Source organism: Lissotriton vulgaris, chromosome 7 (assembly GCF_964263255.1).
Source record: "Lissotriton vulgaris chromosome 7, aLisVul1.2, whole genome shotgun sequence".
NCBI classification, from domain to species: Eukaryota; Metazoa; Chordata; class Amphibia; order Caudata; family Salamandridae; genus Lissotriton; species Lissotriton vulgaris.
The window spans coordinates 1,374,333,323-1,374,346,144 of NC_141695.1; the positions used below are offsets into that span (position 1 = coordinate 1,374,333,323).

The window sequence follows — 12,822 nt, forward strand, 5'->3', positions numbered from 1 at the left end:
GTTCTTTGTCTTGCTCTTTCTCCAGAATCCAAATACGGTTTGGAAGCAGTTGGAGCCAGGTGTACGGCAGCACCTCAAGTTCTTACCTGGAGGTCACGCTCAACTATGGTGAACACATCACACAAGCTTCCGGGAAGTACAGTACCTACATTAATGAGCTGATTTTCCTGACCAACCAGGGCCGTATGTTCCGTTTCGGCCAGCCCTCTGGCACTTGCTTTAACCTCTTCCCACTCCACAGCAACACCGTTCTGCGCTACATAAGCGGGCGCTATTCAGGCTCCTACATCACGAGCATAGGATTCCACTGGGATAAGCCTCAAGGCTATGTCTCCAATGGCAATGGCCTGGCCCAGATTCAGGGATCATAGGTTGGAAAATATCCCAGTATCCTCTTAATTATATGGTTACCTATGGAGAAAAAGCAATAAAGCTCAACATGAGCAACCGGTCTCTGCTTGATCTCTTTCTTTTATGTGTGGTGCGGGTCGCATGTAAGATTACAAACCGGCCTTTTTTTAGCAGCCTGGTCTATATTTTTATATCTATGCCAGTAAAAACATGAAACAAGCAGTGAATTCTGGTATTTTTTACATTTTGAAATGCAAACCTTCAAACATATGAAGAAATCACTTCAGAACTTGAGGACTGTTTAAATGATATCTCAGCCTGGTCTATATTTTTATATCTATGCCAGTAAAAACATGAAACAAGCAGTGAATTCTGGTATTTTTTACATTTTGAAATGCAAACCTTCAAACATATGAAGAAATCACTTCAGAACTTGAGGACTGTTTAAATGATATCTCTATGTTTATTGAAACAAGCAGAGGAATAATTCCCACAACACAAAATATTACTGAGAATTTACCACATTTTTCACTTACCAGTACTTGAACCTTCCAGTATAGTAACCCAAAAAACAAATTGTCTGGAATTTGTTCCTGAGAAAGGTGGCAACTGTATCAGGTGTGAAGTGGGAAGGTATTTCAATTCCTTGACCTATTAAATCTTTAGCCTTTTTCCTGGACAATTAGATATTTGGGAATTGTGAAAGCTGCAGACTGGTAAGTGATGTTCTAAAGTCATCTGACATATTCAGATAGCCCTTTAGGGTAAGTGTTTGGTAATCAAGCTACTGGCATATTTACCCCTCTAAAGTATTACAAATAAAAAAACCTGCTGAGTGGGAGACTAGTAAAATGCAACACCCCGTACGGATTCCTAACAAGCATTTACAATGCAATGGTCTCGGCATTATGAAAGGTAGAGCTATTGGCATTGCTCATGACATTTTTTTTTCATTTTTTTTTAAACATAAATAAATGGTATTGTCATTTACAATGGCAATAGGTTAGCATTAGAGAGTACTAGAGAGTATTCGGGGACACAGAGCCGCGCACACAGACAGAGCCACGCACACACACAGAGAGCCATGCACAGAGACAGAGCTACGCACACAGACAGAGCCACGCACACAGACAGAGCCACTCACACACACACAGAGCCACTCACACACACACACAGAGCCACTCACACACACACACACAGAGCCACTCACACACACACACAGAGCCACTCACACACACACACACACACAGAGCCACTCACACACACACACAGAGCCACTCACACAGACAGAGCCACTCACACACAGACAGAGCCACTCACACACAGACAGAGCCACTCACACACAGACAGAGCCACTCACACACAGACAGAGCCACTCCCACACAGACAGAGCCACTCCCACACAGACAGAGCCATTCACACACCCATACAGAGCCACTCACACACCCATACAGAGCCTGTTAGACCTGACATCATTGGCTTGAGTCTCTCCTCCATTTTTTCTGTTTTGCCTCCACTGTTTTACGATGTTTTGCTGGTATATGCTTTGGGCGCGGTGTCACTGCTGATCAGTGCCACAGCGCAAGTGCTCCCTATGTTAAATTGATGTATCTATGGTATCCATGTTTGGCTTATTTGGTTTACTGTCAGTCCTTAGTCTAAGTGCACCAGGAGTGCCGGGGCTTGTAAATACAAATGCAGCTTGTGGGCTTGTAGCACGTGTTGTGCCACCCACAGGAGCGGCCTCGTAAAAGAATGTCTACGGGTCGGTCATTGCGAGACCCACGTGCAGCTTAGTGCTGTCACGCAGGCTGCGCAAGTATACCTACTTGCCAGCCCCTCAAACCTTCCCTTGACTTCATGTTAGTCACCCCTATGGTAGGCCCACGGGCAGGGTGCATTGTAAGTCTATGGTAGGACACGCCTGACCAAGTTGGCATGTCCTAATAGTGAATTACAGCCATCTTCGTTCTTCACTATTGCGAGGTAGCCTGCTCTCCATTAGTTAGAATGGGCCGCCGGGATTATTAAGGCTATGATCCTAGCTGGCTCGGGGAGCATGGTGCAATGTCGAGTTTGGTATCCCTGAACTCGGGGTTTAATTACGCATCCGTTGGTATGGATGGTTTTTGGACTCCGGGTTTGAAAATAGCACTTTTAGAAAGTGTCTATTTTCTTGTCTAACCATATCTGGTTTCTGCTGGTCTTGCGTGTGTGTGACAGGAGCTGGGTGGCTCCACAGGTCTGGATGAGTCAGTGTGGGATGAGTGGGACATTTGCGTTGAGAGTAGGGGGAGAGTAGTTGTTGATAGCCTGCCCTGCCTGATACAATGCTGGCTCCACCTCCTGCCAAGCGGCTGATGGCTCTGTGCCTGCCATGGACGATCCTAGCCCCACCTCCTGCCAGGAGGCCAATAGCTCTGCTCCTGCCAGTGTCAATGCTGGCTCCACCTCCTGCTGGGCGTCTGAGGACCCAGCCCTGCTCAGTGAATAGGCCAGGTGCTTTTGCCTGGCTCCACCCACAACAGACCCAGGATGTTGGGAAATCCCCGGCATGGACAAAGGGATCAAAGCCGGAAAGGGGTATGAGAGAAGGACCCCTGAACCAAGAATTTAGATCACTTCTGACAAGGAACCCTGTAACCAAGGACAAGAGGCCTGCTGATCTGAGGACTTGCCTACCCCTTCTGCCAGTGTGCTGTTTGCTGGGGGGAATCCTGCAGTGCTTCTTTATTTTTGCCAAGGAACCAGGAGAGAGGAACTGTGTGTGTACTCTCACGCTTGCTAAGAAAATATCCAAGGACTGGAAGAGTGCCAGTCTCCTGGTGAAGTCACAGGGCTAAAGGACTTCATCTGCTAAAGTGCTATTTGCTGGAATCGTGAATCCAGCACCTCTGAAAGAACCAGCAATCTCGACGCCGACGGACGTCGCCGAATCCAGCTCGACGCAGTGGGTAATGGCCCCAGTGTCTCGCTTCCTCGACGACCGGCCGCCGGGCCCGACCGACGCCAGCAGCAACGCTAGTGAGTGGGAGTACGGCTCTAGCTCCAAGGGACCTCGTGTCTGCACCGCTGCTTTTCGCATCAACTGTGTGCCCTCTCGACGCCGTGAGCGCTGCTCACTCTGTGCAACCGCACCATCGACGACGACGCCTGCTGAGGCCTGATCGACACCGAAGACGCGACGCCGGATTGCTCGACGCCGCTGATCATCGTGTGCTTCATTTTCCTAAAGGTACTGTGTTGTTGAGGGTCCGTGTGACTCCGGGCTCGACGTAGCGCTCCTCGCGGTCGACGCCGAACCTTTGGATTAACTTTGCCTCGACGTCGTGTAGCCCCCGTGTGGGTTACCCTGTTGCTAAGAACTGTATTGCCAAGAAGAAGATTTGCTTTGATACTAAAGACTTTTGTGCTAAAGAAGAAACTACCTTTGAACTATCCCTTTCCCTTCCCAGAGTATTTATTAAGATTGTGTACATTTTTGTCGTTATTTGGTCTTGTGCTAAGCCTTATATAAAAATACTTATTTTTATAATACTACTGTGTCGTGTCCATTTGTAGTGTATTCACTTTATTACTGTATGTGGTCATAAATGCTTAACACACAGCCTCTGAGATAAGCCTGTCTGCTCTGCCAAGCTACCAAGGGGGTGAGCAGGGGTTATCGAAGGGTGTGATCCCCTTGCCCTGACTAGAAAAGGTGTGTCCCTATTTGTCAGAAGTGCATACCTCTGCCAACTAGAGACAGCCGGTTCTAACAGAGCCACTCACACACACATACAGAGCCACTCACACACCCATACAGAGCCACTCACACACCCATACAGAGCCACTCACACACCCATACAGAGCCACTCACACACCCATACAGAGCCACTCACACACCCATACAGAGCCACTCACACACACAGACAGAGCCACTCACACACACAGACAGAGCCACTCACACACACAGACAGAGCCACTCACACACACAGACAGAGCCACTCACACACACAGACAGAGCCACTCACACACACAGACAGAGCCACTCACACACACAGACAGAGCCACTCACACACACAGACAGAGCCACTCACACACACACACACACAGAGCCACTCACACACACAGACAGAGCCACTCACAGTGCTGCTCACTTTTCAGCAATATCGTCCAACATACCCTGCCTTTACCTATCATTTGTATCACAGGAATGCTCACAACAATTTACAACTCCTCTCAATTTTCAAAAAGGTACAGCTTTCTACTTTTGAATAAAAGGTCTGTGGCAAAGAAAGCGCCCACCCTGAATCAGAATGACAACCCCCTTTGATGCATCACAGCAAAACCAGTCCTGTCCTTTTCTGAGAATCACAGGCATATCACACTCCTCGGCATTACCACCCTCTGCAGAATCAAGGAAAAAGCTTGTAACAGCACATTTTTAAGTGAAACAATAAGGGAACCCTGGGCTCTCTAGAGAAGGCATGTTTGACGTCTCTGACTCTTAGGAGCCAATTGTATGGGGAACTACTGATTGTGTCCGAGAAAAGGCCTGGTGATCAGATATGTTGGACTGAGATGACGATCCCACCAGCAAATGTTGTGTTATCTATTTTTCCTATGGAAGATCTTGCTGTTTTCTTATGTTATCTCTGAAACCAATAAAATATGTTTAAAAAATGAGTGAACTGATATACACAACTTGCATGAATGATTCCAACCAGTGAGGCTTTACGATGTCCCATTAGTACTCTGTAATTGAGATTTCAATTTATGAAGCAGTTTTCCAGCTGTACATATTGCTATACATACATACGGTCAATCCATTTAGTTACATCATCTCTATTCCGAAGGCAACATACACACATGGGAAAAAAGCATGGGCACCTGGGAAACATACTACACAAAGTAAATTAGGGGAGAAAAAACAGCATCTCCCTGAAGCATCAGACCCAATGCACTATTTAGTGCAGATCTGCAATAACTGACTCACCTCGTTATGTTTCCCATTTTTAGTAATACTGCTTCCCTGCAAAATCATCTTCTCCAGGACCACGAGAAGATGCAAGGCTTTACAGGTCCACCAAGAGGAAGCAGACAGCCTGCGCAAACTTCTCTGACACGGTTAGCGGGACGGGACGGGGCGGGAAAGGAGACACGGACAGCGGGAGGGGGGGGAAAGGAGACACGGACAGCGGGGGCGGGAAAGGAGACACGGACAGCGGGGGGAGCGGGAAAGGAGACACGGACAGCGGGGAGGGGGGGGGAGGGGTGGCCGGAAAGGAGACACGGACAGCGGGAGGGGGGGCGGGAAAGGAGACACGGACAGCGGGAGGGGGGCAGGAAAGGAGACACGGACAGCGGGGGGCGGGAAAGGAGACACGGCTAGCGGGAGGGGGGCGGGAAAGGAGACACGGGGGACCCCGAGCAATGCCACTGTCGGCCGCATCAGCAGGTAATTTGTCTGGGGGTCTGGGCGGCCTTGCGTGCGGGGGGGGGACACTGCCTCTCACCGATCCCTCACTCTGCCCGCTCTAACTGGTGGCGGTGCCGGTGTTGTTAAGACCGGTGGAGCCCTTCTCCTCAGACTTGCTGTGCTGGTCCCGCGGCGGCTGGCTGAGGCCCTGGGGTCGGGCGGCGGGGCACTGGCACTGCGGGCGTGAGGTGCTGCTACTGGCGGTGCCGTGGCAGGGAGAGGCCGGCAGGGGGAGGGGGCGGCGAGGCCAGTGTGGAGGCCCCTCTCCCCGTAGCTTCGCTCATCTCACCTCTCTCCGGGGGGCTCGGGCTGAAGTCCATGGCGGTGACAGCTGTTGCGGTGCTCCAGGACAATGCCCGCTGCTGCTGCTGCCGCCAGAATGAAGCTCCGGCTCCCAGTCCAGGCTCTAGCGCACAGCTTGCGATGGCAGAAGGGGCGGAAAAGACTGCAGCTGGGCTCCGAGGCGCTGGGCGGAAGCCCCATCAGCAGTTTGTGCGGGAGCATGTGCGTTGCATCACCGTACTCGGCGCCGGCTGGGCAACAATGGCGGCAACAAAGTTTACGACATTTTCGGATTTGGGGGCGTGTTTTGCTGTGCTGAGTGACGGACGACGTCACTGTCTAAAGAACAGCAAAAATGACGCCCCCAAATCCGAAAAGGATGGGGCCACATCGGAGTGACGGATCTCTCCTCCAATGGCTGGCCTCCGTTTAGGAAGCCAGCCAATGGAGAAGAGACAGGGCAAGGAGGCGGGATCTACTGAGCTACTGAGAGACATTAATTCTCCGGACCGGAAGCTGCTTCGCAGCTTAACGGTCCCTCGACCTAAAAATGACTTTGAAGTCCCTGGTAGCATTTTGCTTTTTTGGGAGCTTTGCGGTAAGGGTTGACCGAAGGAAACATTTTGGTCTACTGCTTATACACCAACATTTCCCTGACGTTTAAAATATAAAAGTGATTATTTTCCCAACTCCCTGCCAAATAGTACATCATCTTTGCTGTTTAGCCAGCCACAGACTAAATAAAAGGAAACATGTTTTTCTGCTGCTCAATCACCAACATTTTCTCGACAAATGTAAATTATAAAAGTGGCTATTTGCCCGGCTGCCTGACAAATAGTACATCATCTTTGCTATTAACCCAGCAACAGCCGAGATAGTAAATAGAAGAGATGCGCAATTTGTCTTCCAGCAGAATAAACACTGTGTAGGAGGTCTTTATCTTGCCGGCCTAGAAGATAAAGGGGACAACATGAAATGGTAGGGTGGTGGCCGTCTTGTAGTAGGGGTGCAATGTATGAGGCATTTGAAAGTAAGAGCATATACAAATGTACAATAGTTTGCAGAAAGGTATGTGCATAAATTAAGCTAAACTGTTTACAGATGGAACAAACTGTACAATCAAGGCATTTATATTATTTTAATATTCAAACTGGAAATGTAGGAATCAAACTTCAAGTTCAAGAGTTTCATGATATGCCACACAGATGTTTTGTACTGGAGTCTAGGAGTATTTGACTCTCTGCAAAGAATAAAGAGTATGGCTTTAAAGCATGGTACATAAATGCTGGTGTTTAGCTTCTTTTTAAGGGGGTTGTGCTAGCTTTGTATTTCACACCTTGCAACACAGAAGCTGTCAGCAAGCAGCTGCAAACAGGGAATGCAGACAGATGGTATCTGGGCTTCAGAGGATGGGACACAGATCATAGGTAATTGATGTATGAGAGCACAGTGTATTGGGACATGTGATGGAGGTAAATTGTGTGAGATTCAGTAATGGGCCGTCTGTGGAATGGGCAAGTGAAAACAGGAGACAGGTAAGTAATGCATCTGGTTAAATGGCAGGAGAAATTCACTCTGTTGCCTGTGAATAAACACACTTTTTCATACTATTCACCCAGTAGAGTGGGGTTCAGGCAAAGATGTTTATTGGTTCCATGTCATGAACTTCAGTCACACTGATATTTTAGCCACCTCCACAATGTATCTTGGGAACAGTAGTTTTGGCTTTTAACATGCGAAGCAGTCATTTAAGTAGGCAAGGTCCTGTCTCTACTGAGTCCTCATTTATGTCCTTGACAGTGCAGTCTCAGCAAAGAAACGTAGAAGCCAACAAAAACCTGAGGGTAAGACTTGGAGGCTGTCATTGTGAAGGGGTGCTGGCGAAGAAAACAGTAGAGCCAGTAGGAAAAGGATGATGACAAGGAGGAGAATAAGGCCCTAGATCTTGACAGCCCAGAAGGGTAGGATCACCTGAGCCAAGAGGACCAGGACAAGAAGAACCAGGCTAAGGGAGACCTAGTCTGCATGATCCAGGGTTACTAATGCCAGAGGGGACTGGGAACAAATAGATGATGAGGAGCAGGACCAGGAAAAACAAGCTTAATGGTACCGACACCAGGTTAAGAAGTTTCAGGAGGGCAGGCAGTATGTGGATCAGGGGGATCTGGACCCAGTGTACACAAGCCTGAAGGAACAGAAGGAGCAGAAGTAGAAGGAACAGAAGGCCCTGGACCAAAATGAGGAGGAGGGTCTGAGTGCACCAACCAGAGGCACGAGGACAACCAGCGCCAGGAGTAGCCGACCCAGGTAGACAGAGCAAAGAGGACTAGTACAGGAGACCGATAGAAAGAAAGATCAGAAACAGGAGGGCCATGGTCACATACATCATATAAAGGAGGACCAAGGGGCCAGAAGCAACTCAACCAGGACCAGGAAGAACACAACCAGAAAGGTACAGGGCTAGTAGAACCTGGAGACCCTAGATTAGAATTACCAGGGGGGTATATAAAGGGTCAGAAAGTCTAGGCCCATTGGGACCAGGATCAGAAGATGCAAGAGGACTGGACTCAGGGGGAATCATAAAACAGGGTGACAAGGACTACATATGCCAGGGTGACCCTCAACATTGGAACTATGAGGACCAGTGCCAGAAGGATGGGGAAGACGAGACCCAGGAGGACCATTACTAGGAGGATCATGCTAGAGGGGAGCAAGGTCACAGTAACAAGAACAAGGTGTCACAGGCAAACCAGGCGGATCAGTAGGACTAGGATGTGGCAGGAGGATAGGGGGACTAGGAGGGCTGGGGTAACCAAGGCCAGTGCAACAAACACCAGAACACCTAATGCATGAGGACAAAGGAGTACTAAACTATGACAAGGATGTATGGATCAGGAGAAGAAGGAGCATGATTATGCACAGACAAACCTGGGCAGTGGATAAACCAGGGGAGCAGGACCAGTAGGACCTAAGGATGAGAATTGGGGTGACGGATTTGAAAAGGTCCAGCATCGAAAACCTGGGAAACAGGAGGCTCAGGATACAGTGGATTAGGGGCAAGAGTATATGGGAATAAGGAGTAGACTGACCAGGAACTACAGGACGAGTTAGCCTTAAGGCTAGCACGAACTGGATGTCTAGGAATATCAGAACTAGGAAAGGCTAGGATGATCTGTGGTGGGCCAGGACAAGTTATTGCAGACCTAAGAGAGCAAGTACCAGGAGGACTGGGGCATGGAGTATCAAGACCAGATTAAAGAAACTACAAAGATGATGACCTGGAGGGCAATGGCCAGTAGTACCAAGAAACCAAGAAAAGCAGGACAGGGACTAGGAAGACAAAGGTTACCAGAAGACCAGAGCAAGAACTAAAGGGGTCATGACCAGGAGGACCAAAAACAGGGCTAAGAGAGCCATGAAGAAGAGGACCTATGAGAACAGGTCTAGGATTACATAGTGGGGCAGAGTATGAGGACTGGACAGTGGTGGCCAGGAAGACCAGGATCAAAATGACGCGGCTCAGGGGGACACAAACAAGGAGAACCAGGATCAAGAAGGCCATGATCTATGGATGCAATTCCAGTAAAACTAAGAGGACAACATATAAATCCAGGAGGACCAGGAAAACCCAAACCAGGAGGATAAAGACTAAAAAGGGCAGGGTGCGAGAGGACAATTGGACCACGACCTGCATTACCAGGGCTAGTAAGTTTACGGTTAGAAGAACCAGGACAAGGTGACGAGGGCAAAGAGGACCAGGGATGAGTTGACCAGGGCCAAGAGGATCCATGCCAAGATACCCTTGCGGAAGATAGTGTGCTTTACAAATGCACATAACATAACAGTACAAATTAACAGAACCAGATGGGCCAGGACTGGGGGAACCAAGAAGAACCAGGATGGCCAAAAGGCCACGTTTATAATAACAAGCACAATAGGGCAAGAAGGACCAGGATGACAAAGACCAAAGAGATGGCTAGGATGGTTGGTGAACCTGGTCAATGAGAAAAAGGCTTAGGGGAAACAGGAGACCAGGACCAATCGAATCAGAGCCAATGGGCACATACTCTTGAAAAGAATCTTGAGTACAAGACCAGGGAGATCAGGACAAGAATGACCACTCTCTGGAGGTCCAGGCCACAGGGCTAGGAACAAGGTGGCAAGGAAGATGAGGAACAGGATAGCCAGGTCCAGGACAACCAGAGCAAAGAGGACAATGAACAGTTGGTGTATAAGCTTGATTAGAATGAGCTGGAGGATCAGGATCAGATCCTGGAGGTCTTGGAAGACTAGGACGATTAAGAGTATGAGGATTATGGCCAATAGGACCAGGGGACCATAATAGGCAAGTAAGATGAGGGGGCGAGTACCATGGATACAAAAAGGAGCAGAGCAAGGAGGACCAGGACCAAAGCAAGGAGTATTAGAAGGATCAAAACTAAGAGGACTCTGAACAGATCTTGGAGTGCCATGAGGACCATGACCATACGATCAGGGCCCAGAGTACCACCTGGAGCAGAAAGGCCTGGACCTGAGAGTTGCAGGATCAGGGTGGGGAACATCAGGAGGACCAGAAAAGTCAGAACCAGAAAGACTAAGTGGGCTGGGCTTGAATGTCCAGGAGGACCAGGACCAAATGATGAGGCTCGGAAGGACCCAGACAAAGAGAACCAAGAGGGCCCAGGCCATTGGGTGCAGTACCAGAAGGACAATGAGGACAAGTCACAGAGCCAGGAGGATCAGGATGATCCAAACCAGGATGACTAGGGCTAAGAGGGCAAGGATCAGGACTCAAGAGGGCAGGTGTACCGAATGGACAAGCAGGACCAGTAACTAATGTACTACGAGATGGCTGAGCACGGTGAGAAATATCCGAATGACCAGGTCAATGGGCCTAGGATCACGAGGATCAGGAAGGAAGAGGAAGTGCTAAGAAAAGGGGACCCGGAAGGACCATGATGGCCAACCAGAACCAATGGGATTGGGCATACAAAGACCCAAACAAGGAGGATAAGAAACAAAAGGACCAATAGCTAGATTCATGAAGCCAAATTGCGATCGCAATAGCTGCGAAAAAGCAATTGCGATCGCAATTTGAAGAAAAGATATTCAACAAACAAAATTGCGAATTCGCTAAATATCTATGCAAAATCGCAATGAAATTCGCAGAAACCAGGAAGAACACAATCAGCGAATCAGTAATAGCGAGAATGCAGGTATTCTGCAAATAAAAATGTGAAATCGCTAAGAAATCGCAATCACAATTCATGAAAAATCGCAAATAGCGAAAACCCCCAAAATCGCAATTAGCGACGTGCAAATTAAGGAGAACTCAAACCAGGTGGTAACCATGTAAAAAAAAAACACATCTGAAAAAAAGTATTGCTAAGTACCCACAGGTGCTGGCTTGAACAAACACACTTAAGGACATGCAGCTGGAGCCTCAGGACTCTCACAATGCCAGGACTCTACATGGTGGTCAGGCGGCGAAGGCTACAGCGAGCAGCACGGAACAGACGACGTATCCAGGAGTGGATATTCCATCAGCGGGTCACCCTACTGGGCCAAACCAGGGAGCAGATCTACGCAAAGTACCGCCTAAGTGGGGCAATGATAATGAAGCTGATCCTGGACCTAGACCCCCTCCTGCAGCACCCAACAAGGAGGACCAGCGCCGTCCCCACACATGTGTAGGTATTGTGCAGCCTGCACCTACTGGCCTCCGGAAGCTTCCAGGGAATAGTCGCTGTTGCAGGGGGAATATCCCAGCCCACCATGTCCCGCTGTCTAAGGAGTTTCCTGGAGGCCATGCTGACCCGCCTACACCACTACATTTCATTTTCCACCAGCCAACAGGACTTGAACGAAACCAAGCTGCAATTTTACAATGTAGCCCAATTTCCACACATCATAGGATGCATTGACTGTACCCACATCCACATCTGCCCACCTGCACAAACAGAATACATGTATCGGAACCGCAAGTCCTACCACTCCCTCAATTTACAGATGGTATGCAATGCAAAGACAATCATCACGGACATAGTAGCACAGTACCCGGGGAGCACACATGACTCCTTCATATTCCGGCACAGTGGCCTCCACACACGACTTGCCAGGGGAGACTTTGGTGAAGGACACCTACTGGGTAAGTACACATGCCACACAACAGTACAATATGCTAATGACGCTGCGCTGCACAGGCACTCACCCTCTGCTCCTATCATGCAGGTGACAGCGGCTACGCTCTCCGTGAGTACCTACTCACCCCATACCACAACCCAGCAACACCACAGCAACGGCGTTACAATGCAGCACACATTCGCACAAGAAATTGCATTGAGAGGACAGTTGGCCTTTTGAAGAGCAGATTCCGCATACTGCACAAAACTGGTGGGGCCATCAAATACAATCCTGAGGTCTGCTGCCGCATCGTGGCCGTGTGTGCTATCCTACACAACATTGCTACCAAGCACAGGATACCTGTAGACATCTCAGGCAGTGAGTCAGAAGGGGACAATCGGCCACCTGCACATGTGCGTCACGCACGCAGGGAGAATCCAGCAGAAGGACACAGGCGCCGCAAGGAAATCTGCATGAACTATTTCTAGGGGACCCACTCCCCACACCCATTACTCAACTCATGCATGACAACATTAATAATGACATGAGGCACTTTACGTTATTCAGAATTTTAGTTACTTTTACTGCACAATAAACATGGCATT

The 12,822-nt window shown here is 49.0% G+C and overlaps 1 protein-coding gene across 2 annotated transcripts in view; it reads left to right on the top strand.

Annotated features, from left to right (window-relative positions):
• The window catches only part of LOC147703742 (zymogen granule membrane protein 16-like), a 203,889-nt gene that overhangs the window by 21,566 nt on the left and 169,501 nt on the right, over window positions 1-12,822 (top strand). The window contains exon 4 of one of the 2 annotated variants that reach the window (XM_086932076.1): window positions 26-447. The exons of the other annotated variant lie outside the window; for it this stretch is intronic. Within the exon in view, the coding sequence (XP_086788202.1) occupies window positions 26-371 (346 nt within the window). The 3' untranslated portion in view covers window positions 372-447. Of the gene's footprint in view, window positions 1-25; window positions 448-12,822 lie in introns of those variants that run through there. 2 annotated transcript variants of the gene reach the window in all.